The following is a 27,398-nucleotide window of genomic DNA, read 5'->3' on the forward strand; positions in this document are numbered from 1 at the left end:
GTGGCTACAATATTTTTACGTGTCATTTGTTTTTTTTTAAAAAAAAAATAATAATTATGGAATGAAATTTAAATATTTATTTATCTTTGTTTTAAATATTTAAATAAAAATACTTGGATGGGAGGTCGAATATTTAATAAGGTATAAATTAGAGAAATTCAAAATATTAATATTTTGATTTATAATATATATTTATTTATTTTTTAGGCTCGAGTTTTAAATATTTAAATAAAAATACTGGATGCGAGGTCGAATATTTAAAAATGTATAAATTAGATAAATTCAAAACATTAATATTTTAATTTATAATATATATTTTAATCGGTTGAACTAGGTTCAAGTTGATTTTTTATTTTTTAATTTAATGGTTTAAATTATGTTTTAATCAAATTTTTAAATAATATTAACAATAAATTATTAATAATAAATTAACTATAGGTACTAATTATAAACTTATTTACCTTTTCTCAAATAATAATAATAATTATTATTATTTTTGTTTTATTTGAAAGTAATAATTATAAGAATTATAAGAATAATTGTTTTTGTTTTATTTGATAAGCAAGAGCCATAAGCATATCTAAAACGTTATCCGAGCAACAAGAGCGAAGCAAAGGTGGTAGCTTTATGGCATTGAAAGAGTTGTGGATTTCAATTTTCAACGCTAGGACGTGGAGAAACTTGTTTCATGCGATTCTGCAGCCACTGTGGCCTCATATATCTTCCTTCCAAACATTTCCCTTAATTTCGTTTGTTTTCTCTTGATGCGAAATCTGAAAAAGGGACAAGATTATGGATAAACTGAGCCCAAATCAACGGCCGCGTGGAGTTTGCTCTATTTTACATGGGTTTGCAATACGGCTGGGTGGGGGGCATGTTTATTGGCAAGTGGGGACTTTATCTTCAACCGTCACCCGTTGTGCACACTACCTGTTTGATCAAAGTCCTCACAGAGTTTTTGGGTCTGAAACTTCACTTTCTAAGCCCGACATGGTTTCTTGTTTGCCAGAATTCTGTTGAAAGGTTGTGAATTGTACGAATTTCCAATTTGTGGAAGCTTTTGCTTCTGCTTACTTCACTTACTTCCAAGTGGGTTCACTCTGTTTTTTTTTTCTTTGTATAATTGGATCATGCTGGTACTTGTCTTTTTCTTCTTGTTTGTCAGCTGCTCTCCTTTGCATTTTCTGTACTTTTGTTGAGTTTTGGTTTATGGGGAAGATGCTCTGTTTTCATTTCCTGATCTCTTAAACTTCACTTTCTAAGCCAGGCATGGTTTCTGGGTTTCTAGAATTCAGTTGAAAGGTTGTGAATTGTATGAATTTCCCATTTGTGGAAGCTTTTTCTTCTGCTTACTTCACTTACTTCCAAGTGGATCACTCTGTTTTTTTTTTCTTTGTATAATTGGATCATGCTGGTACTTGTCTTTTTCTTATTGTTTGTCAGCTGCTCTCTTTTGCATTGTCTGTACTTTTTTTTGAGTTTTGGTTTGTGGGGAAGATGGCTTTTTCTCTCTGTTTTCATTTCCTGATCTCTTTTGTAGTTGGGTTTCCTTTTTCCTTTTCACTGTCAAGCTCTGTTTTTGACGTCTAAGATTGTCTCAGTTTTCTCAGCTGTTTTGAGTATTTATAACTTTGAAATCTTGGTGAAGTCCCAATTCTAATTTGAAATCACTTGGTAGGCTGTTCTCTTCACAAATTAAAGAGAGACATTGGCAATGGAGGATAAGCGAGGTATAAGCAGTAACGGGCCTCTTGACAAGTGGATGGCATCTGATGGAGAATCAAATGCATCAAACGCTCAGGAAAATGTAGCAAAAGAAGACAGAAAAAGCTGGCAATCCTCTTCTAAAGGGGTAATATCAACAGAAGCAAACATAGCAGAAAGGGCGGCTGAGTGGGGACTGGTGGTAGAAACAGATGCGGAGGATGGCAGTTTCAAGGCCATTGTGGGAAGATCATCAGGGGAGGGAGGCGGCAGCAAAAGTTCATCAGAGAAAATTAGTGGCGCGGGAAAAACTGAAAGCTCTGGAGTTTTTCCAAGGGTATCACAAGAGTTGAAGGATGCTTTGGCTTCTTTGGAACAGACATTTGTAGTCTCTGATGCCACCCGACCAGACTGCCCCATCGTGTATGCGAGCAGTGGGTTCTTTGGCATGACTGGTTATGGTTCAGATGAGATCATTGGAAAAAACTGGTAAGATCATTTATGTACTGACTAATCACTGTAATTGAAAAGAAAAAACTGGTAAGATCATTTCCTTTTGGGTGTCAGCCGTTTTCTTCAGGGACCAGAGACGGACCAGAAAGAAGTTGAAAAAATTCGATATGCAGTGAAGAACGGCAAAAGCTACTGTGGGAGGCTCTTGAACTACAAGAAGAATGGCACTCCTTTCTGGAATCTTCTGACAATCACGCCTATCAAGGATGACAATGGCAGCACTATCAAATTTATTGGGTTGGATTTCTTCTTCTTCTTCTGACCTTTTGCTTAATGCGATACTTTTGCATGGACATTTGACTTTGATGGTTGATACTAGAACATGATCAGGCCTTTTTTGGTTGTATTGTGTTCTTCGTCAGTTAAATGGTGCTGTGTATTTTTCATGAGGATTATCTTTCAAAAATTTGGATAAACCGACAGTGTTTTACTTTGAAAAAAAAGTAAACGAACATTACTAAGTTTTTTTGAAGCTTTTTTGGTTACCGGTATTCTCAAGTTACTGCTCCCATGCCGTTATACCATGGAGTATATTGTCTCAAACCTTAAACATTTTATTGAATAATCAGAATAATAAAACTTGGAGATACTAATATGCAAAGAGAATAGAGAAAGTTATGCAAGATCCAAGATTCTTAGTGCAAAAAATTGTGAAACTAAGAAATTCAGGAAGCATAACACACCATGTCAAATTTGAGAATGAAAATTTTTCTCTAAACTCGGTGTAGTGTGATTCTTAATCTTTGTAGAGCAATCTCGAGTTAAGGATCTTCTGACTATTAGTCACATGCAAGAAATTAAGATTTCTCTCCCTATTTGTATGAAGTCTGTTGGAGCTTTGGTCTTAGTATTATAATGTTTTTTGTTGGTAAATATAAACTCCATCTCATTTCAAAGAACGGTATTTTCTTTGGCAGAATGCAGGTAGAAGTAAGCAAGTACACAGAAGGCAAAGTTGATAGAGCATTACGACCGAATGGGTTACCGAAGTCATTAATCCGCTATGATGGTAACTGGTTTTCCATATTTCTCTGGAATGGGATGCTACCTTCACCTCTAATTTTCACTTTTGATGTTCAGCTCGCCAGAAGGAAAAGGCATTGGGTTCCATCACAGAGGTTGTTCAGACTGTGAAGAACCCTCGATCTAATAATCGAGCTATGAGTCACGACATTACCAGGAAAAAAGAAGAGTTGGAGAAGTTAAATTTTGACTCTGTTCTTCCCAAGTCAGTTGCAGCTGCAAATTATTCACCGGGTAGACAGACTCCTCAACAGGACCTCACAGATGATGGCTTAGGCAAGAAATCTAGGTTATCAAGTCGAGTTTCTTTAACAGGGTGAGTTATTCCTACTGAAAGTGTGATTGTTTCACTTTGTTGATGTCAATCATGGCTGTTGAAGATTTAATTCCTTCAGAAATCATGCAATTAATTCTTCATTTCATAACTACACGGACTAAATGGTTGGTTAATATAATTTGTAATCGTCATTTTTTAGTGCTTGATTTCAGGATATTCTTTGTTATGCTATCTTGCAGGCAAAAAGGGAAATCTCTTAGCAGTTCAAGAAATCTTGAAGTAACAGCCCTTGAACCAGAAATTTTGATGACGGATGAAATAGAACGGACTGATAGTTTGGACCGTGCTGAAAGAGAAAGGGATATTCGCCAAGGAATTGATTTAGCTACCACATTGGAGCGCATTGAGAAAAACTTCGTCATTTCTGATCCAAGGCTTCCTGATAATCCAATTGTAAGACCACTTTCTCTTACTGTATGAGAGGTTATAGTTAAATTGGACCTGATAGCATTTAGTGAACATGAGTTTATTAATCATAGATGTGGAATAATTTTCAAGTTCTCATAAAGAAAGCAGAATTTAGCTCGTAATACATTTCTACTTTTTAGTGATTCCCTTTGGCGCAATTGTTTGCATTTTAGTTCCTTCTTAACTAAAATCATTGAGGAAAATTACCCGACAGATCTTGTATAACTTTCCTTTAATGCCTAGAAATCATATCATTGTTCGTACTTATGATAATCAATAAATCTTCTGCTAACATACTGCATCGTCGACTAACCGAATCATGCCTCATTGTCTTTCTCAGTCAATATATTAGCAAGTTTTGCATAATCTTTGGTCAAGTTTAAATTGCATAATATAATAAAGATTGCAAATAAGGAGTCTCATGTTTATGCTTAGTGCTGTCGATGATGATATTTTTGTATGCAGATATTTGCATCCGACAGCTTTCTCGAGTTGACAGAATATACACGTGAAGAAATTTTGGGACGGAATTGCCGGTAGGGATGTCATCACATATTTGAATTTTTTTTTAATTTTAATTTTAATTTTTATTATTATTATTTTTTTTTTGATAAAGATATCTCTTCCCCCTTCTTTAAGAGTGTTCAGAAAGTTTAGCTTCTGTACCTTGCTGGACATAAATATATAAACCTTCATAATTGTCAAGAAGAATAATAAGGTTAAACATATAGCCAGCTGAGAATTTAACTACATCATATATAGTCAATTGGATTCTGGTCTGATTAACTTACGCCAAAATTTCATCTGAATTTTAGCAGAAAAGTTTTCTTTCTTAATAAATGTATTTCATTTCCCATTCATCACACAGGTTTCTTCAAGGACCTGAAACAGATCAAGATACCGTCTCAAAGATTAGGGATGCAATTAGGGAACAAAGAGAAATAACTGTTCAGTTGATCAACTACACCAAGACGGGTAAGAAGATGCTGTGATGTTATGATGGTGAACACGATCAACTTTAATGAGTTTTACTTGTCAATGTTGCTTCAGATCTTGGGATTTAGTTTTAATGATCTTTTTTTTTTACATACTGTATTTTTGAAGTTTATATTAGATTTGAACTTTGAAACATTTTGCACTACATCATTTAGCAGCAGCGTATAACATAACTCGATTTTACGACTGATAGGTAAAAAGTTCTGGAATTTATTCCACTTGCAACCGATGCGTGATGAAACGGTATCTATGAAAACTTTCTTTTAAACCATCATTTGCAAATTCTATCCCATTCAACCTTTTCTTCTAAGTCTCATTTTATTTTTATAGGGAGAGCTTCAGTATTTTATCGGTGTACAACTAGATGGAAGTGGTCGTGTGGAACCTTTGCAAAACCGTCTTTCTGAGACAGCAGAGCAGCAGAGTGCCATGCTGGTATAACTTTTTGTTGTTTACTTCAAAGGCTGATTATCAGCATTTGGTTTATAATCAGTATACGTTTATCCTTTTATTAGGTTAGAGCCACTGCAGAGAATGTTGATGAGGCTGTCCGTGAACTTCCTGATGCCAACTTGGTAAGGTATTCCTTTTGCTCTATGTTCGAATTTGACAGAACTAACTAATATCTTTATTGCCATAAGTAAACTTTTTCCTTGATTTTTCTTTTAAAAAAATGAAATATGATAAACTAAAGTGTAACATTTAGTTTTATGATATTTATAATACAATCATTCTAGAGTTGAGTGTTCCAAAAAATCCACGGATCATTCTAGAGTTCGTGTTATTGCTTAACAAAAGCATAGCTCTCAGCGTATAAGATTTGAAGGCGAAAGAATGAATGAAATCATCATATTAAATCATTAATCATTTCTGCGGCATCGAGTTCGTAGCTGAATGTTTACTCAAGGTTGGGCTGATATATGTGATACAGGGAATAAAAACATATAACCTTTCACATTGATCTATACATTGTTGGGTTTCAAATTTTGATTGCTATAGATGTTGTAATTTGATTATCCAAATATTACTGTTTCAGAGACCAGAAGATTTGTGGGCAATTTATTCTCAACCAGTCTTCCCAAGGCCTCACAAAAAGCATAGCTCTTCTTGGACTGCTATACAAAAGGTAAACTTATGTACTCCATTATTTATTTATTTATTTTCTTTGCAAAATTGCTGATTGTTTCCACTGCTCTTTTTTTTTGTTTTGTTAGGATGACTCTGAACTTTTTCTGCAAAAAATTAATTGTCGAGTTGCCTCGTATGAGATCTCACATCGGTTGGAGAGGGAAACGAAGCATTCCTTATAAGAGTGTGGAAACCTCTCCCTAGCAGACATGTTTTAAAATCGTGAGGTTGACGGTGATACATAACGGGCCAAAGTGGACAATATTTGCTAACGGTGGGCTTGAACTGTTACAAATAGTATCAGAGCTAGACACCGAGCAGTGTGCCAGCAAGGACACTGGGCCCCCTAGAGGGTGGATTATGAGATTCCACATCGGTTGGAGAGGGGAACAAAACATCCCTTATAAGGGTGTAAGGATGTGGAAACCTCTCTCTAGCACACGTGTTTTAAAACCGTGAGGCTGATGGCGATTCGTAACAGGCCAAAGCGGACAATATGTGCTAGCGGTGGGTTTGGGCTGTTACACCTCCCAATTCTTCTCGACTTCGCACTTGTGTTATAAGCTTCTAAATCTTGTCAAGTAATAGCCTGAATCACCAGAAAATATGTTGCTCCCAGCTTCCAGATTCTTCCTAATTCTTACCTCGGACAAGTTGTACGTTCATCCATATATTTTAACAACCATCTGTGTAGATTCCCTTTTCCATTAAGGGAGGGAGTTATAGCACAAAAGTTGATGAGGGAATTGCAAATTCATTTGCACATCATGTTGTTTCTAGAAATATTTTTACTGGTTTCCTTCATGATAATTAATTTTTTTTTAGATTATTCAACGTCGTGAAAAAATTGGACTCCAACATTTTAAGCCAATCAAACCACTGGGTTATGGAGACACTGGCAGGTAGTGTAGTCTATTATCACATGCATTCAACATGATTATTTATTTTGTACACGATCGGTTAACTTATGCTGCATATTTGCTGCAGTGTTCATCTGGTGGAACTTCTAGGTACAAGCGAACTTTATGCCTTGAAAGCAATGGAGAAATCAACACTTCTGAATCGAAACAAGGTCTTATAAGAAAACCATGGTTTGATTTTCTAGAATAGCCCCCAGATTTCTACTTCATACACTTGTTTGCATCGTAGAGCGGATTGGTAAAAATAAACTTTTCTTAGCTTCTGCTTTCTTGAAAGCTCTGCAAATGCTCTGTATAGTTCATGATTGCATCAAGAAGACTTCATGCCTACAAGTTTGTTAGAATAAATTTTTGAAAATTGGACAGGGTTGCAGATGCTTCAGTATAACATCACAGGGTTTTGAATGAACCACCAGCTAGTTTTGCAGATACTTCATCTTATCACCTTGTTTGGAGAGTAATTTGTGATTAATTGTTTCTCTGAAGGTCCACAGAGCATGCATTGAAAGGCAAATCGTTGCACTTCTGGATCATCCTTTTCTTCCAACACTATACACTTCATTTGAGGTGCAAACATATCCTATCCCATATCTGTTTTCCAAATTAATTCTATATGCACATTTAGAACTAATCCTGCTTGTTTTTACAAATATGGAATGTTTATGAAAACTAGAACTCTAATCGGAAACGCACCACAATAATGCATGCTTTGACACCTACTAAAAGGCTTTGGTTCAAAATCACACAGATAATTATAATGTTAAGAGTCATTTCCATAAGGAAATATTCCGTATCTCATGTGTTATCTGACTCATGAGACATATTTTATGGATGGCTAAATCCTCCCTCAGCTAGGGCGCAACTATGACATGCCTTACTTCAATAAATAACATGAAAACTTGATATTAGCTGCAGTTGATCACTTCTCTTCTTTCCTGCAACTCTACTAAGTTTAGTTATTTTTTATGCGAGGTCATCATTGTTGATAGCAGCAAGTTGTAGATATACAGTTGAGCGAAGTTTGATGATCAATAGATTATAATTATGAACTGAAAATACAGCCTTGAGAGACTGGCTAGTCTAGTTTCGTTGTTCAAATATGTTTCATCCTGATTATTCCTCGTTTAACCATGCACACGGTACAAAAGACATCTGCTTAGTGATACTATATCTATGTGTTTCTCCAGACCCCTACACACGTTTGTTTGATATCAGACTTTTGCCCTGGTGGGGAGTTATTTGCATTGCTTGATAAGCAGCCAATGAAATTGTTTAAAGAGGATTCTGCTAGGTACGCTACTTTTGTTAACAGCAAAAACACCTAAAATTTTTGGTTTACCAAGTTAGGAATTGGGATTATTACTCGTTGTGATGTATTAAGCTCTTCGTGTGTGGTGAAAGGAATTGTGAACATCCATTATGATTTTAGCCTAATTGCTTGTAGGAGCACTTTTGCTTTAGAAATAGGGAACCAAAGCAAAATAAAGTATTGAACGAATAGCACATCATTTTCATTCTTTCTTCCTGCTGGAGTCTAAATTAGTTGTGAATATGATGAAGACCCAGTTGATGAGGTCCTAACTTTAACAAAAGTCGTATAAAAGGATAAATTAGTTTATCTTTTTATCGTTGAAAAATATTTTCCGTTATATCACGTTAACAGTATATGTTTACTTCTTTCACCCAAGCCATGATCACACTCTTGACTTGTTATGCCCCATTCGCTTCTTCAGGTTCTATGCTGCAGAGGTCGTCATTGGCTTGGAGTATCTTCACTGTCTAGGTAACGATGACCTTTCGGCTTCTTCGATTTCATCCAATATGCATACAATATTTCTTCCTACTCATCTGCTGCTTTGAGTGCAATTGTCTGAGAATAACATCAACTTCTAGTAGGACTTTCTGAATAACTAGAATTATTGCTTCCTTCAAGAACATTTTGACTTCATTTATAAAGATGATACAGATTTGAAGATTCATTGATTTCACTCTAAATCTAGGAGAGAAATTGGACCCAAGATACTTCTTCCGAATTTTTTTCAATAGTTTGTACCATTTTGAGCAATTTAGAACTCCAAAAAGATTTGGTAAAAGGCTTGGGAACAATCTCGATGTTACTCACAAGGGTTGTAAGTAAACACATAGATTTACTGTAACTGAAAATACACATAATATGGAAGGTATATTGTATAACATGATGAACTACATTGTTAATCAGAGAAAAGTATTTAATTTCCTTAGGTTCGTTTTTTTTTACTTTTCACGATTTCCTACAGGAATCATCTATCGAGATCTGAAGCCTGAAAATATTCTTCTCCAGAAGGATGGGCACGTTACGCTTGCTGACTTCGATTTATCGCTTATGACAGCCTGCAAACCACAGGTTGTGTGCTTCCCAATTTCTTGTTCAACCATCTTAAAACCACTTCTTATTTGCTCATATCCAAGGTTTTCTTATTGTTTTAAGTTAGGAAATGATGTTAATTATATGAAACAAGCCTTAAGCCGTGAATCATTCCATGCAAAAAAAAAATAGAGATATCGAACTACTCTGGGGCATGCCATATCCGAGGTTCGGGGCAATGAAAGGGTAGACACAGAAGATAGGCTGATTAAATAGTTGGGTTTCTTATTAAATATAAGTGTAACACAAGAGGAGTGCATAGCCCCTGACAGTGAGGTAAGAAAAAACTAATTATGAGCTTGTGGATTCTATCCAAGATCATTGAATATGAAACCATGAAAAACCAAGGTATCTCATGCATTAAGCTAGTTGACCATGGAAATTTTTGTTGGCATCTACTTTGTTTGACGCTACTAATTCTAATTGTACCCATTGAATCATAGATTGTGAAGTATCCATTGCCTCACGGTAGAAGGAGATCTCGAAGTCAACCACCGCCAGTATTTGTTGCGGAGCCGATGACACAGTCGAACTCATTTGTTGGAACCGAAGAGTATATTGCTCCTGTATGGTGAATCCCTCGTTATGCGTTCACGTATTTCATACTAATTTGATTCGATTAATTTGTAAAATAAGACATCTTTGTGGAGTCGTGTAATATGAGGTATAGATTTCGCGTGGAAAAAAAAAATAGTAATTCAGTATCTAAAGACTAGTTACTTAAGGCTAGATAGTTTGATCTTTGCAATCCATGATTTTGATTGGGTTTTTTTTTGCTCAAATATGAGAGAAAATCATGGAAAAAGACGTACTTTCTTGGAATTTTTTTGCTTCATAGCATGATAACATGTAAGATGATGATGATTTCATCACTATAGTTCTTTTCAAGTTCTTATTGGTACTTCAATTACAGGAAATTATAACAGGGGAAGGCCACAGCAGCTCTATCGATTGGTGGGCTCTTGGTAAGACCATGGTTATCAAAACTATTTTCCTGTTTCTATTTGCACTTCCCCTTTCTTAAGTGAACATGGCTCTGTAATGACTCAATCAATTAGAGAAAACTGCTAGGGCTATCCAAAACATGGCTCTCTGCTTATTTTACTATCCAAAAGATTTGTTGTGATGCTTTTGTAATTCAAGACTTGAACTGGTTGTGTTTGGGATTCAGGTATTTTGTTGTACGAGATGCTTTACGGCCGCACGCCTTTCAGGGGAAAGAACAGGCAGAAGACTTTTGGTAACATCCTGCACAAAGATCTCACCTTCCCAAGTAGCATTCAGGTAAAATAAAAGACCTCGATTACTTTGCTGCTATTGTCCACTTTAGCCCATTACGCATCGCCGTCAGCCTCACGGTTTTAAAACGCGTGTGTTAGGGAGAGGTTTCCACATCCTTCTAAGAAATGTTTCATTCCCTCTCCAACTGATGTGGGATCTCACAATCCACCCCCCTGGAGGTCCAACGTCCTCGCTGGTACACCGCCCAGTGTCTGGCATTGATACCATTTGTAACAGCCCAAACCCACCACTAGCAGATATTGTCCCACTCACGATTTTAAAACGCGTCTACTAGGAAGAAGTTTCCACATCCTTATAAGGAATGTTTTGTTCCCCACTCCAATTGAGGTGGGATCTCACAACATTAATCTAACAACAGTGATCTAACTAGCATTGGCTAATTGGTCATATCCATGGGGCTCAACTAACACATTGAGGTTATTGGTCTTATTACTATCAGCCATAGGCAGTCAGCCATGTAGCATCTACATGCTCGTGGGCGAGCCATGTCTAGCGTCCTTAGTATCATATTTCTATTACAAACCACTCAAGGCCATATGCGTTATCATGTTGGGATTATGGAGGTTTATGGCTCCTCATTAGATCTTCACAACATGATCATTTCTTGATCTAAACTACAAAAAAGCATTGGTGGAAACCAATCCCTGTTGAATGCATTGAATTTGCAGCTTTTATCAAAAGTCTTATGGTATTTTTCAATCCTACTGATTTACATACACTCTTCCAGGTAAGTCTTGCAGCAAGGCAGCTGATCAACGCATTGCTACAACGAGACCCTGCCCGACGTTTAGGATCGAGTACAGGTGCAAATGAAATCAAACAGCACCCCTTTTTCCAATCAATCAACTGGCCGCTGATCCGGTGCATGGTACGAATGCTCTCTACTTTAAAAACCTGTACCAAACTTATCTGTGGATGATCTTTCAAAGAACAGAACCATTAACAACTTGATCATGGCCTTATTTTCTGCTTGTTCTTTTGGTATGAAGGTCCCACCACCATTAGAATCACCTCTTAACCTTACTGGGAAAGATGAATCTGCCAAGAACGTAAACTGGGAAGATGATGGAGTGCTTACTACAATGGATATGGATCTCTTTTGAAGTTCCTCACCATAGCGTTACAAATGGTAAGCCATTTCCTTTTCCAAGTTGGTAGCTGTCTTTGCAATGCTGGTTAGGCTTGTATAATTCCAAGTTTGTTGTCATCATTCACAGTCAATAAGTCCCGGTTCGTTACCGGCATACACAGCCACCCCGATAATTGTTTCGGTGTTCTTGGGACGGGATGACAGGTGATTTATATTTCATGGCCATAATCATTTTTCTGTAATTCTATGTATATTGTATGACTGTCTAATAACAAGGAACAGATAATAAAATTTTGATTTGAATGAGCAAGATTCATCAAGAACAAACCATTGTGATCTCGTATGATGGAAGAAAAAATTGTTTGAATTTCTATTTAGCAATTTTGAATCAAATGCCATTTAATTCAAGGCTTGTTTGGATGTTGAGATCTCAGAATGAACAGTATTAAATTTTTATAGCCTCCTAATGCATAAGCACATGGTTTTCGGAATAGGGTCTTGAAGAAGTCCTTCTCGGATGGCTCGTTGAGTCATCTCTCTATATTCGGATGGCTCGTTGAGTCATCTCTCTATATGTAAGATCTTTGTTGGATATGATTGTGAGATCCCACTTCGGTTAGAGATGGGAATGAAACATTCCTTACAAAGGTGTGGACACCTCTCTCTAACAGAGGCGTTTTAGAATCGTGAGGCTGATAGCTATACGTAGCAGGCAAAAGCAGACAATTTAAAAAATATTTCAGCAGATTTTAAAAAATAGTTTTTAATTTTATGTTAAATGTTCTAATTTTTTATTAAATCTACACCCTCAACTATTATTTAAATTTATTGACATTTTTCTCATTCAACAATAATAATTATTATTTTAATATAAAAGGGAAACGACAAAAAAAAAACATTAGGGGCAAATTTGTTAGGGATAAAATTGAAAATATATACAAAATTTGAATTTTATTTAATTCTTTTTATTAATTTTTATAAAAAAAATGTTGGTCAAATTATTATAATGGCATTTTCTTATCTATATAGCCTTAATAAATTTAGAAATTTTAAGTATGATAAATTAAATTAAGAATAATTAAAAAAATAATAATAAGAGACTTTTGTGTTCATCATTGCCAAATAATTTGGAAATTTAAAAGGGAGCTGACTTTTATTAGCCTTTTGAGTTTTGACATTTTAAGCAAATTTTATAATTAAAAGTCTTCGTAATTTTATAAATTTATAATCATTCTTCCATCCAATCATTTTACTTATAAATTTATTAAACATAAAATTTAAAATTTAAAATTAAATATATATTTAATATATCAAATAATTTTTTTAAAGTGAAGTAGTGTTAAGGTCGTTATCTATCGTTGTCAAAATTGTTGTCTAGTAGGTTATCGATCACAATCAAAATCTTAGTTGACGTCTACCAAGAAATTTCTATACTTCAATGTCCAATTTCAGAAAACAAAAAATTTACAACAAACTTTCTTTGTATATATTCAAGTTATGGTGAGCTAATTCAGATAAATTTGAGAAGATTGTGAAGTTTTTTTTTGTTATTGTGCAAAATTGAACTGCAAGATAATTAATTGGGTTGATGATCGAGTAAAAAAAATAGAGATTGGGTTGAGTTGAGCTGTGAATTCTATAGCGAGCTCAACTCTATCCGGAGATTCTTGGTGGGTTAACCTAACGAACCAAAAATTACTACATCATTCTGATAGCAATTTCGAAATCCACATCAGTCTACAGACGAACAATCGATAATGGAAAACGAAACGAATGAAAAATCACTGCAAGAAGTAATAGAGGCAAGAAGGATTATCTGGAACGACGAATTGGAGCTTCCTCTCATGGCGATTCCTGATGTTGAAGAAGAAGAAGCACCTACAGAGCGGGCAAGTGAAGCGATTTCTCTCGAGCCACTTCTCGATGCAATCGAAATGAAAAACGTGGGAACAATCCGGTAATACGCACACGGAATCTCCTCTCGCGAATTCCATCAAACAGATAGAACAAATCTCCTCCTCCGCTCGATCATCGCTCCTCTGCAACTCTTCGTATCTTCTCACCAGCAGAGTTCCGCCGCTTGAGCCGTCCGATTCCGGTACAAATGCGAGGCGGAAAACGCTAACGCCGCCAATAATCGCATCCTTGAGACGAAGCAGCGGGATCCATACGTAAGTGTTGAAGAAACTGATGGCCAAAAGAAAACCTAACATGACGATGTTGCGATTGAAGGATTGAAGGAAATCGGTGTTAAAATAGGACTATTGAAGGAGTGAAGAGGAGGATTACATCGTCGATTTCGCAATTGAAGTCCGAGAAATCTGAGTTTTGGGGAAAGTGTGGGCCATATCGATTCACTTCTGGAATTTCTAGAGCGATTTGAAGAAGAAGAAGAAGAAGAAGAAGAAGAAGAAGAAGAAGAAGAAGGAGTATTATATCGATCAGTGTGTTCTCTGCGACTTTCGAACTTTTCAACTGCTCTCCTGATTGCGCTATGATTCCGGCGGAGAAGACGGGCCGGGCGGCCGGCGGCGATTGCTGGTTTTTGGCATATTTATTGTTTCCATAGTTTAAACTCAATTATTTGAAAAGCTTTAAAGTAGCTTTTCGCATGTCGACACTATGGAGAAATTATTGGAATAACAATGTCAAAACTTTTAAATCAATCCTTTATATATATATATATATATATATATATATATATATATATTTATTTATTTATTTATTATTATTATTATTATTTTGTTTATTTTTGGTTTAATAATTATGAGTTTCTTTCCATTTATAACTCGAACACTGATCACAACCCAATCTAACTTAACCTCTATTTTCGAGTTGGGTTGTCGAGTTAACCTAACCCCAATAGAGTTTAGAGCTCGAAAATAGAGGTCGAGTTGTCGGGTTATTTCTTTTTAGAAAAAATTATTTATCCATAATACAACGATAATAACTAAAATCTCATAAGACTCAAATATTAAATATTCATGGGTTACAACTCAATACTAACATAGTTAAATGTTGTAATTTTATATTCAAGAGTACTGGTCGAGTTAGCCTGACTGGCTAGAAACATGTTAACCTGTAAACCGACTCGAATTTTCGGTTTTTCGAAATCTAATTCAACTCAATCTTTATGGTTTTGGTTGGGTAGTCCAGGTTGGTCACGTTCTCAGGTCATTTGAACACTCAGAGAAGAAATTTAGATTTCTTGAATATTTCTTTAATTTTCTTATTTCATTCTTTAATTAAAAAAAAATATATATATAATGTTAAGATATTAATGTTACTTTTTAGGTATTTTTGAAACGTGATAATAACAATTTCATTTTTTTATTGTTTAAAAAAATTAAGGATACGAATGAAATTGAAAATTCAAACGTTTTTTTTTAGTTTATTAAATTTTTTAACAGAATCACGTAAAAAAGTTGAAAGACATTTTTGAAAAAAGAACGAAAACCCTAAAATACACCGTCAAAGCATTCTTCGTCATGCAAACGAGCCTCGTACACCTCCCTCTTAGTCTACCTCTCTCCCTCTGTGATGTTTGTACGTGTCGTGATCTTCTAGTCATGTTTTTCAGCTTGTTTCTACGTGATGTATGTATGAAAGTGATAACGCTTACGCATGAAAATGATTCATACTCGAAAGTCAGACTTAGAGAGTACAAAAGCAACGCTCGGTCTAGTAAATTCATATGCATGAAATCAATGTACACGAAACTATGTATATAAAGGTAACGCACATCCCGAAAAAAAAAAAAACATGTTTGCACGAGCATGCATTCAAAAACATCTTACTTCGATATGATGCCACCAACCACAGCCGCTACGATAGCAGAAGGGTCACCAAGAATGGCAGAGATGATAACACGAGCAGCAGCACCAGCTACCCGACCACACTTCTCGACCGTTCCTCTTGCTCCACGCCGGTCTTGCATCGACCCCTTAAGCCGAGGAATCGTAGTAACCATTTCCCTAACCTTATTCTTATCCACATTGAAATACACAGCTTGCCAACTCTCCACCAACATCTCCTTCACACACGACAAATGAAGATTATAAGTCCTACACTTCGACCTATAAGACCAGCCGAGCCCCTTTCCGCCGCAGCCATGACACGAGCTCGAGAGCTTGTGACAAAGGTAGAGATGGCGCTGCCCATCATCAAGGACTTGCGGGAGGCTAGCGCAACAAGGATGAAGATCGAAGTCACAGGCATTGCAATGGTACACAAAGCCATGGATGTGAGTCCTACAAGCATCGCATACGCGCTTGGCTTGGCCTGGGGGGCGATGGTGTAGCTTAAATTCACATTTTTTATAGAAGGGATGGGTGATGGTTGGGGCGCCAACGGCGCAGACCTTGTGCATGTGGAAGCCACATTGGTGGCACTTGTAGTTGTAGCCAATGCCAGCTTCTTGGCAGCCATCGCAGTTGAAGGGGGCCTCGGTGTAGTTGAGTGTCAGCTTGTGGCATGGGTGGATTGGGTGAGTTATCTCTTTCTCAATCTTCATGTTTTTTCTATGTGTTTTTTTGCTCGTATCGTGCACTTTTAACGAGGTGACTTGGGAGATATCGTGATGCGGGAAGATGCTTTGCTTAGCCTTTACGATCGGAGAGCATCTTTGTTCAGTTGACATGTTTGTAAAGAATTAGATGCCATTAAAAGTATATTAGTAGATCGATATATTTATTCACTGTTTGAGTCAACTCTGCTAGTTTATGGGAATATGGAGGTAATCTAGTCGGACTCACTACTTTCATGGATCACTGTGACACGAAGAGCTTTGTTTGTACTCATTGAGTGAAACGGGAAGAGGGTTTATAGGGAATGAGCTTAAACTAAAGTGGTCACTGATCTAAGAGTTAGTATCGAATGAGGTTTTTTGATAAGTGAATGTTGTAGGGTCAAGAAGTTGTCTCGTGAGGTTCGGTGATGTTCATGCAAGTTGGTTCAGACACTTGGAAATAAAAAAGGAATAGTAAGTGAAATGGGAAGAAGATTTAAGTTTTAGCTCGCTATTTCAGTGATAGGGTTAAGCGACTGTCTCGTGAGATTAGTTGATGCTCATACAAGCTATGTCGGACACTTAAAAACACAATAGTAAGTGAAACGGGAAGAAGATTTCAGTTCTTGCTCACTGTTTCAGTGAAGGTTGTAGGGTTAAACGACTATCTCGTGAGATTAATCAATGCTCACACAAGCAGGCTCGAACAAGTGAAATGGGAAGAAGATTTTAGTTCTAGCTCACGGTTCCAGTGAGGGTAATAAGGTTAAGCAGTTGTGTCGTGAGATTAGTCAATGTTCACGCAAGCTAACTCGAACACGTAGACATAAAAAAGTAGTTATCGATAGAAAAGCAATGAAAAGGAATGGACTATTGCCTATGTGAGATTTAACGACCTCGTTGAGAGAATATAAAAAAAGAAAAGATTAAAAAAATGTTATACGAATCTTTTAATAGTAAAAAAGAATATTGTAAATGATAAAATATTAATTAATAATTCGAAAAAAAAAGAATATTAATATATAATAAATACCAAAGCTGATCTACAAAGCATATATTTGAAGTAAATTGTTTTATATATTAATAAAAATAAAAAACTTAGATATAAATATAAATTCTTTAATTCTTTACAATTATTTTGTTTTTTTTTCTATTTAAAAAAATTTAAAATTTAATTTAGTTTTTGTAAATATTGATAAATAATAAACAATAAAATAAAGAAATTCATATGTAATAAATTTTATAACATTAATTTTCAAAAGAATAAAAGTCAATTTGATATTAATGTTTGACTTTGTATTTTTATTCTCTATAATATATTTTTTTATTAATATACCACAATTATAAATGTTTAAAATGTTTAAGAGTAACATCAATTTAATAAAAATAAATAAATGTCTAAAAGTAAAACATAATTATATTATTATTACTATATTTATAAATAAAATATTATATATTTCATTAAAATATATATATATATATATATATATATATATATATATATAATATTATATGTCACTGTCTCTTATTTTAATTTTTATTCTTCCGAAATTATCAATTTATGTTCGTGTGGATCGAGTCAGTCCCTACAATAATTTTTTGGGAGTGGATTATCCGTGAATTTTTTTTTCTCTATAATTTTTAATCGATAATTTTAAACTTTCTAATATATATATATATTTTAATGTACAACACCCTAAGAAATTAAATAATATTTCCATAATATATTATTCAAATTAATTTCTAAAAAAATTAAATTTCAATCACACAAAAATATAAATTTATCTTTTATTAAGTAAATAAATTTTATATATATATATATATATATATATATATATATATATATGTATGTATGTATATATGCCACGTTGGTTTAGTAGTATTGGGCCTGGCACGTGAATGTTTAGGCCCATCTCAAAAAGAAAATAATCTGACATGAAAATAAAATTTAATACAGTGGCAGTGATCGGAGCCCTAGAAAGTGCCGGCGAAGGGGAATCATCCACCGTCACCGTCACTGTCACTGGTACTCTAAGGATCTTGAGGGAGATGGAAGAAACCTAAGAATAAAATTAATGAATTAATGATTTGAACTGTTCTTCTTTCTTCTCAATTGCCTCAAGTAGTTTCAGTTTCCTCTCCGATGTTTTTAGCTTATGATTTTGCGAATTTTACTTTCTTCTCGAATATGGAAAGTTTAGGACTCTCAATTAGTTGTACAAATCTTCAGTTTGTTAAACAAGATAGTTTTTATATCTTTGTGTTATCGGTATATTCGAGAAAATTGAGGTTCGTTCATTCTGTGTAGCCGCGATTATATCTCTCTAAGGATCGTGAGGGAGATGGAAGAAACCTCTCCTGATCCTTGTGTAGTATTCCTTTAGAATGAGTGGTGGCCGGCAGCGGACCCTCGGGGTTGGGATTCAGCATATTTTAGACGATCTGAAACGAATGCAGGCTGAGAATCCTGCTTTTTACTATGCAGTTCAGGGCGATGGAGATCACTCTGGGTGGAGTATATTGGGAATCGGAATGTGGGTACTTGACTGGATGCTCCTCCATTGATCTTGACTTGCTTCATTGCATTCATTCATTCTTTGCTTAACTATCCCAGATAGGCTTAACCAAGATGCTGTTGCACAGGTTCTTCCAGGAACCCGCCATTGTTTTTGCAAGTGGGCTATATTCAGAGAAACACAGGTGAAGTTGTCTCATCTCTGTCAATTTCATTCTACTTTTGAAGCTGAATTTAGAAAAATGAGTTAATGAGGCTGCGACATTTGAAGAATTTGAGTCTTGTTGGGAAGCTCTTCTGAATAAGTATTACATTATGGACAATGAATGGCTTCAGTTAATGTATAGTGCTAGACAACAGTGGGGGTACCTGTTTATGTGAGAGACACTTTCTTTAGAGAGTAAGTTTGAATTTGTTTTTTTGATGGATATGTTACTGCATCCACCACGTTACAGATGTTGGTTATACAGTATGAAAAGGGCCATGGAAAATTGGTATGGAAAAGAATTAAAAGCTGATTATGATCCAACTAACTCTATGCTAGTTTTGAAGACAACAGGCTGCAGATCCATATTCAAGGAGGATATTCAGAAAGTTCCAGGAGGAATTGGTAGAAACTCTTGCCAATCCTACAACCAAAATTGATGATACAGGAGCCGTGGCAAGTAGTGAAATTTGGGGAAGATCATAAAGCACATGCGGTTAGTTTTAATTCGTTTGAGTTGAAAGCTAATTGCAGCTATCAATTGTTTGAATATTCGGGAATAATTTGCAGACATATATTAGTAGTTTTCCTTCTCAATATGTATTGAAACGGTGGACTAGAAATGACAGAAATGGAGATGTAATAGATGGCCATAATTCTGAATTGCCAATTGAATCTAGAGATTCTTTGACTGTTAGGTACAATAATCTTCCTCAAGAAGCAATCAAATGTAACATCTCAAGCTCACCGCTACCAGATATTGTCTGCTTTAGCCTGTTATGTATCGCCGTCAGCCTCACGGTTTTAAAACGTGTCTGTTAGGGAGAAGTTTCCACACCCCTATAAGGAATGCTTCGCTCTCCTCTCCAACCGATGTGGGATCTCACATCAAATGTGTTGAGGAAGGAGTAAAGTCAATTCATATTCATAACGTGGCTATGGATATGGATGCCTTAAAAGAGGCCTCCAGAAAGGTTGCTGCTGTGAAGAATCGTGGCCCTAGAGCTTCGAATGGTGATATCATGGCCAATGGAGTTGTTGATCAATGGTTGCAACAGAAGAGGATCAGGTAGCAACCTATGGATCTGTGGTTAGTCTCTTTAGTTTGCAGTCTTAAAACCACTTAAATACATCATTATTCATTGATGATCCTCCGCCTCTTCTCCTGAGTGGAGCCGAGAAATTGTGCATTGTGCTTGGAAGACATCTAAAGCATTAGGGTAAAACACTAAATTTTTGTAACGACCCAAGGCCACCGCTAGCAAATATTGTCCTTTTCGGACTTTCCCTTTCGGGCTTCCCCCTCAAGGCTTTAAAACGCGTCTGCTAGGGAAAGGTTTCCACACTCTTATAAAGGTGTATCGTTCTCCTCCCTGACCAATCTGGGATATCACAATCCACCCCCCTTTAGGGCCCAGCGTCCTCACTGACACTTGTTCCTTTCTCCAACCGATGTGGGACCCCCACAAAATCCACCCTCCTTCGGGGCCCAGCGTCCTTACTAGCACACTGCCTTGTGTCTACCCTCCTTCGGGGAAGAGCCTCCTCACTGGCACATCACCTGGTGTCTAGCTCTAATACCATTTGTAACGGTCCAAGCCCACCGCTAGTAGATATTGTCCTCTTTGGGATTTCCCTTTTGGGCTTCCCTTCAAGGTTTTAAAACGCGTCTACTAGGGAAAGGTTTTCACACTCTTATAAAGGGTGTTTCGTTCTCCTCCCCAACCAATGCTACAGATTGAGTGGTAGGCTTTACTTTTTAATCAATTGAACATGGAGAGTTGGAAGATTCATTAGCTAATGTCAATAATAACGCTTAGGGGCTTGGGCCACATAGAACTTACTGAGTTGTTCTTGTCCTATACCTGTACTTTGGTTGGATGGCTTTCATTGTCTATACACTTTCAGATAGGTATGCTGGTTTTTAACTTAATTATTTCTGATCTTGACTTTTCTTTGATGCATCTGTTGTGCTGTATATGATGAATTGTCAAATAGAATGCTCATGCTTGATATCGAAGCGAGTCGATAGATTTGTCAAGGCTTCAGTTAATTAGATTCAGGTTGGTAGCGGTCATGTGGTCGTTACTTGTTGGGTGTATTAAATTCTCTGAATTGTCCGAATACGAGCCAACTGTTCGTCTCTGCAGTTTTCATATCTACTTTTCTGTGTGAGATTGAAAAGAGAAAAGGCTTGAAATAACCTATCATCAATTTTGTGGATGTAACATCTGAGAAGATAATGAAGTTTTCAGGACATAACGTGCTTTCTTAATTGTTCTCTGTTTCTGTTGGTTCTTTTCCCAGGAATAGAAGGAGAAGAAAATTCATGATCTTGGAAAAAATTGATCAACGTTGTGAAGTGTATAGAGCAAATCTCCTAGCTGTTCTTAGAGACGTGGAAGAGCAGAAGTTGAATCTATCAGTGATGGTCCAAAATGGGAGGAGCAATATTGTCCGTTTTGGCCCATTACATATTGGGCCGTCAGCCTCGCGATTTTTAAACACGTTTACTAGAGAGAGGTGGTTCTTACAAAGAATGTTTCGTTCCCCTCTCCAATAGATGTAGGGATCACACAATCCATTCCCTTGAGGGTCAATGTTGTCGTTGGAACACCGCCTGGTGTTTGACTATGATACCATTTGTAACAGCCGAAGCTCATTGCTAACAGATATTGTTCTTTTTGGAGTTTCCTTCAAAGTTTTAAAACACGTCTGTTAGGTATGTTTTATTTCTCCCTCCAACCGATGTGAGATCTCACAAATTATGATTGTCATCCTATCTTGAGTTGATACAATTCATTCATCCATTGTATTCATCTTATTTAATGGCTTGTCTTTCCAACGACAGAACAAGTGACTCGTGGCACAGAAAGGAACGGTCGAGGGGTCGAGGGTGTCTACTGTCGTGTAAGTGCTCTAAATTCTGTATGTTTTCTGAGTATTGATTTGTAGAAAAAAATGCTATACCTTAACCTTTCGACTGTGACAAAGAGGTGGTTGGATCTAGGATGAAGCATCATGAACATCTGGCATTAAAGGCTGCCTTTGGACGTGGATAATGAAGATGAAAGCTGTTGAAATCCTGATGACTCAAATAACTCTTATTTGGGTGATTCTTGTAAAGTAAATACAATGTATTGTTAAAAGTTCTTCAATTTTGTAGGAATATCATTTAATATTCGTTAGGTCCAATGAAAAAAAGCTCTATTTTTCTCGATCTAACTTCCTCACACTATCAGTGTCCCACTCTGATATCATATTTAACACCTCAAACCCACCACTAGCAGATATTGTCCACTTTGGCCTGTTATGTATCGTCGTTAGTCTTGCAATTTTAAATCACATCTATTGGATAGAGGTTTTTGCACTCTTGTAAGAAATGTTTCGTTCCCCTCTCCAACTGATGTGAAACTTCACGACTAATCATGTCTAAATCACCTTTCAAATGTTCCCAATATTGATCGTTGCTTAACGGTTTACAAATTATTGGTGTATCAATAGTGTATTACTTGTCAAAATTTGTTTCAAGTATGACATTGATACATCAATATTACATCATTTCTCTTTTAACAATGTATCTCATTGGTATACCAACATATATGCTCATTTAAAATCCAATTCCAAGAATTGATATATCAATAATTTATAACACTCTAGTATATCAATAATGATATCTAATATGTTTATAGACTTTCGTTTTAAACTAACATCGAGTCTTCATCATTCCTTTTCTATTCGTATAAGAGGCTTTTCTTCATTAGCTAAACATAGCTAAAAGAGATTGAAGAGAGATTATATTCCTCGTATTAATCTAACATCGAGTCTTCATCATTCCTTTTCTATTCGTATGAGAGGCTTTTCTTCATTAGCTAAACATAGCTAAAAGAGATTGAAGAGAGATTATATTCCTCGTTATAGGTGTCTGACCTCAACTTTTATATATAAATATAACATTTCTGTATGTATCAAACTTATTAAATTACTTTACTTTCTTAGTAAACAAATATGTTTTAAAAAAATGTGGAAAAATTTGAATTTTTAGAAATTCTATGGAATATTATATTATATTTTTATTAATGAAATATTATTAAATAAAAATTAATAAAAAAAAAATCTTTGAAAAGAATATATTCTTTAGAAAATATATAAAAGAATGTAGAAATTTCCGATAAATAAACAGAAAATTAAAAAAAAAAAAGATTGAAATAGGAGACGGTGCGCCCATACATATTATATAATACCTTAATTTTGTCGTTAATTTCCTATGCAAATACACATCACACATCCGCTGTAAAGAGCACCAAAATTTTGTTGTCAAATTTTTTATTCAAATACACCGCACTTTCGCTGTAAGAATCACAATCCCTTTTCAATTCTTTAAGTCAAAGACGAAGCATTTACAACTAATGACGCTTTCAATTAAAGTTTTTGGAATAAAATCATAAACAAAACCTATTACTCACTCACAAATTCATACATTCATCCACAAACGACAACAACACACAGACACACAGAGCAGAAAAATCTTGGCACATAGTGAACTAAAAAAGAGATTCGTCATCACATCACACAATTACATAATTTCAGTTACATGGGGGGTTTGAACTTTGAATTGAACTAAAAGAAGAAGAAGAAGAAGAAGAAGAAGAAGAAGAAGAAGAAGAAGAAGAAGAAGAACAAACAAAGCTATATATATTTTGATGAAGTAAAAAGAAAAAAGAAAAAAAAAAAAAAAAAACTAAGAGTTGAAGGGGTTTTTTAACCTTTTTATTCTATGGCGATTGACTGTGTTTTGTAGTCATTCCCAATTTGTATGTGTGTTCTTTCTCCATCCATTGATTCTGCTTTTGCTGCTTTCTGCAAATTCCACGAGTTTTTGTGGGAACACAGAGAGTTTACCTTTGATGGGGTCTTTTTGATTCTCTTCTTAAGAGGAAGAAGCGCGAGTGACATCTCTACTGGATCTATTGTACTTCATATGGCTCCTCACAAGATGTCCTGCTGAAATTGCAGACATTAGAGACAGCTCTCCTGCAAGAACTGAACCAGCTACAATGGTGGCAAGGAGCCTCGCGTTGGAGCCTGGAGCTTCTCTGCTGGCTCCTTTAACTCCAAGTAGATTCAAACATGCAGATTGAGAAGCAAGCTGGGTTCCTCCTCCAACTGTGCCCACCTGCATTTAGGAAGGAATTGAATATAAGCAACGTGAGACCCCACAGAGATTTCAACAATTGTTGTCAATGTTTCTAATGCTACAGAGTCTGAAGTAATTGACCTCGATGGAAGGCATGGTTACAGACACGTGAAGATCCTGGCCGTTGTTGACAGCTTCCATCATTGTAATACAGTGAGAACTCTCCACGTTCTGTGCTGGATCTTGCCCTGTTGCGATGAAGATGGCTGACACGATGTTACTAGCGTGGGCGTTGAAGCCCCCAAGAGCTCCAGCCATGGCTGAACCAGTAAGGTTCTTGAGCATGTTAAGCTCAACTAAGGCTTGTACATCGGTCTTGAGGACCTTCTTCACTACATCGCCTGTGATTGTAACCTCACAAACCACCGATTTACCACGCCCTTCGATCCAGTTCACAGCAGCGGGCTTCTTGTCCGAACAATAGTTACCTGGTTTTATGAACATACAGAATTTTCCCATAGGTGTGAGATAAGTAAGCAAATTGGATAAGTTGGGGGTTGCAGAAGGATTTTGTTCTCTTACCAGATATGCCAATTACGTCCATGTCAGGGAAATCGGTCTGGAGGAAATCCAAAACGTTCTGTACTCCTTTGGACACCATGTTCATCCCCATAGCATCACCAGTACTGCAAGAGAATCTCATGTACAGATTCTTACCAGCAATGGCGCATTTGATACTCTGTAGCCTTCCAAATCTGCTAGACTTGTTGAAAACCGAGGCCAAGGTATCGAAATTCGCTGGTTCCTCCACATAGAATTTCAATTCCGCTGCTCTTTTAGCTGTAGCGAACCTCATAACCGGTGCTCTCGTCATTGCATCTCTCAACAACACACTGTTAGCCCCACCGGACATCATAATCGCTTTACAGCCTCTATTCGTACTCGCAACCAAGCAACCCTCGGTGGTCGCCATCGGTACAGAATACTCCTTACCGTCCAACAACAACGGACCGGCGATTCCCACTGGAACCTGAACGTATCCAACCGGCATCTCACAGCACTGCCCCAAAATCGAAGCGTAATCGAATCCTTCCAACGGAAGTCCCGATAGCGACTTCCCGGTTATTCTCTGCAAGGACTCGCGGCGAATTGCCGCTGCTCGAGCACAATCGCCTAGCTTTGATTCGAGAGAATAGGACGGCGTGGCCCCAGCCACAACGGATTTAACAATCTCCTCATCCTCCTCCGTCAAATCAAAGCTAACAGGCACCGGATCGACCACCTTCGGCACCGAGGGCACAGGAGATGCCAAAATCGGCATCGCGCAATCGATTCCAGCGCCACATGGAACCTTCCGAGTATCCTCCCTAACCAGAACCACCTCATCGTCTTCGGACGTCCACACATCATGCGAAGGACGGAAAATCGACTGAACAAAGTCGATGCCGAAGAATCCGAGAAGGTAAATAAAAGAAGCGACGAACGCAGAGATAGCAACCATTTCGGAAAGCGTAACGACATGGAGAGGAGTCGATGAACGAATCTTCTCACGCCACCGCGTCAGAAGAAAATAAACGACAGAGAAAAACAGAGTAAAGAAAGCGGCATTGGTAAGGTAAATAGGAAGAGGCAAAACATCAGACGCCTTAACTGCATCATGATCACGTTGTTCCATCATCTTAACCTTGAGAGGATTTTTTGCCATGGATTTGACCGGTTGTTGGTCGGCGGAGAAGTTTTTGGCAGGTGGAGAAGACCGGCGACGGTGCGCGTCCATGGTTGCGGAAGAGAAAGCTGAAATGGAAAACGCCGACGCCGGAGTTTTCTCTTCTTTTTTATTCTCCGTTTCCTCCTTCCAAATTGAGGAGACAGTTAAGATTTTAGAAAAAATTTGAAGGGTGAAGCGAGGATTTGGGAGAATTTATAGGGCTTTTTCCTCCTCCGTGGGGCCCACCGAACCTGTCCAGCTCAGCACGAACCGGACCGAGCGGAGGGGGTTCATTATTCTCCTTTGTGGGTTGCAAGTTGAGGGCAATCATGTAAATATAGATAATAATAATATATAATTCTTTATTTTTATTCATTAATTAATCAATAACACTCGTACAAAAAATAAATTTAATTACAGTATTTAATTACTTCCTTGGAATTTAGTTTTTATTTTGGTCTTTAAAAAATAGTTTCTATTTATTTATTTTACTTTTAAAATGGTGACACTAATTTATTTAAAAAATATTTACTTATTGGATAAATATAGTCGGTGACAGATGTCTGTCCCGCTCTATTTAATATAAATATATTTTCAATATATATATATATACACGATTTTTTTTTTGCTATTAACAAAATATTATACTGTAATATTTAAATTTAAATTGTTTTAAGTATTTATAAATATTTTTTATTTTCAATAAATTTTAAAATTTACTTTAATTACAAGAATTTGGTACGTACTATTAGTATAGATACTATTTTCATTTATTGCCCGTCTAAGTTAACATTATTTAAGCACAATAGAGTTAATAAAGCAAAATTTACAATGTGAACTGTCTAAATAGATTAACTTAATTAAGAGAATTTGGTATGTACTATCAGTATAGATAGTATTCTCATTTATTGTCAGTCACGTCAACATCATTATAACTTAGTCGGTAAAGCAAAATATACAATGTGAACGACCAGATTATGTACTATAAATATTGTCGTTTCTTATCACTAGAAGAGATCACGTTCGAGAAAAAAGACTTTTTATTTATTGTTCACTTTGGCTCGTTACGTATTTTTAAAACGCGTTTATTAGGGAGAGATTTTCATACTAAGGAATGTTTAGTTCTTCTCTCCAACCAATGTGAGATCTTACAGTCCACCCCTAGAGGCTCAGAGAACTCGCTGACATGTCCCTTGGTGTCTATTTTTAATAGTTCAAGTCCATCGTTAACAGATATTATCCACTTTGGCTCGTTATCAGCTCACAATTTAAAAATGCGCCTGTTACGGAGAGGATTCCACACCTTAAAAGGACTCGATAGTTAAAAAAAAAAGTACAAAAATTTAATTTCGAGAAAATAGAGGTCCAAAATAAGAAATTCTAAAAGTTGAAGTACTAAAATGTAAAATGGATAAAAGCTTACCAAAATTATATTTAAATCTTCAAATTAAAGTTAATTAAACCCTATTATTATAAAAAAAAAAAAAAAAAAAAAAAAAAA

At 36.2% G+C, this 27,398-nt stretch overlaps 5 protein-coding genes and 1 long non-coding RNA gene across 12 annotated transcripts; 3 read left to right on the top strand and 3 right to left on the bottom strand.

The window, feature by feature from the left end:
• The first annotated feature begins 593 nt into the window (after positions 1-593).
• LOC111451007 (phototropin-2-like) lies at positions 594-12,148 on the top strand. Its single transcript, XM_023091229.1, has 23 exons — positions 594-1,023; positions 1,679-2,193; positions 2,272-2,454; positions 3,135-3,226; positions 3,298-3,556; positions 3,757-3,970; positions 4,451-4,521; positions 4,854-4,960; positions 5,175-5,224; positions 5,312-5,416; positions 5,497-5,556; positions 6,018-6,107; positions 6,935-7,011; positions 7,097-7,181; positions 7,516-7,596; positions 8,217-8,320; positions 8,763-8,812; positions 9,306-9,412; positions 9,877-9,999; positions 10,347-10,398; positions 10,605-10,717; positions 11,463-11,603; positions 11,725-12,148. Exons 2-23 carry the CDS (start codon positions 1,715-1,717, stop codon positions 11,836-11,838), a joined length of 2,757 nt encoding a protein of 918 aa, XP_022946997.1. The 5' UTR covers positions 594-1,023; positions 1,679-1,714; the 3' UTR covers positions 11,839-12,148.
• Positions 12,149-13,520: 1,372 nt separating this feature from the next.
• Positions 13,521-14,379, bottom strand: LOC111451622 (E3 ubiquitin-protein ligase ATL41-like; the record flags this gene model as incomplete). The annotated part of the gene is made up of 2 exons (XM_023092096.1): positions 13,521-14,031; positions 14,115-14,379. Coding segments are annotated over 2 exons (690 nt in total), but the record flags the coding sequence as incomplete, so codon positions are not given.
• Positions 14,380-15,618: 1,239 nt separating this feature from the next.
• On the bottom strand, positions 15,619-16,338 carry LOC111451623. Its single transcript, XM_023092097.1, has one exon. The coding sequence runs from the start codon at positions 16,336-16,338 to the stop codon at positions 15,619-15,621; it is 720 nt and encodes a 239-aa protein (XP_022947865.1).
• Positions 16,339-18,264: 1,926 nt separating this feature from the next.
• LOC111451664 (protein FAR1-RELATED SEQUENCE 3-like) lies at positions 18,265-21,609 on the top strand. 7 transcript variants are annotated; one of them, XM_023092160.1, is made up of 4 exons: positions 18,375-18,870; positions 18,976-19,032; positions 19,407-19,548; positions 21,360-21,609. In XM_023092160.1, exons 1-3 carry the CDS (start codon positions 18,718-18,720, stop codon positions 19,536-19,538), a joined length of 342 nt encoding a protein of 113 aa, XP_022947928.1. In that variant the 5' UTR covers positions 18,375-18,717; the 3' UTR covers positions 19,539-19,548; positions 21,360-21,609. The 7 variants fall into 7 exon arrangements, 5 of the variants coding, with proteins under 5 accessions (XP_022947928.1, XP_022947927.1, XP_022947929.1 ...); XM_023092159.1 differs by lacking the exon at positions 21,360-21,609 and adding an exon at positions 19,751-19,889; XM_023092161.1 differs by lacking the exon at positions 21,360-21,609 and adding an exon at positions 19,875-19,887.
• A 124-nt stretch (positions 21,610-21,733) lies between these two features.
• LOC111451665 lies at positions 21,734-22,236 on the top strand. Its single transcript, XR_002712014.1, has 2 exons — positions 21,734-21,774; positions 21,904-22,236. It is a non-coding gene; the product is annotated as an uncharacterized LOC111451665 (long non-coding RNA).
• A 1,356-nt stretch (positions 22,237-23,592) lies between these two features.
• On the bottom strand, positions 23,593-26,058 carry LOC111451663 (3-hydroxy-3-methylglutaryl-coenzyme A reductase 1-like). Its single transcript, XM_023092158.1, has 3 exons — positions 24,772-26,058; positions 24,331-24,677; positions 23,593-24,228 (listed from the first exon to the last, which is right to left on the bottom strand). The coding sequence occupies exons 1-3, from the start codon at positions 25,964-25,966 to the stop codon at positions 23,983-23,985; spliced, it is 1,788 nt and encodes a 595-aa protein (XP_022947926.1). The 5' UTR covers positions 25,967-26,058; the 3' UTR covers positions 23,593-23,982.
• Positions 26,059-27,398: the final 1,340 nt, after the last annotated feature.

Source organism: Cucurbita moschata, unplaced genomic scaffold (genome assembly GCF_002738365.1).
Source record: "Cucurbita moschata cultivar Rifu unplaced genomic scaffold, Cmos_1.0 Cmo_Scf00013, whole genome shotgun sequence".
NCBI classification, from domain to species: Eukaryota; Viridiplantae; Streptophyta; class Magnoliopsida; order Cucurbitales; family Cucurbitaceae; genus Cucurbita; species Cucurbita moschata.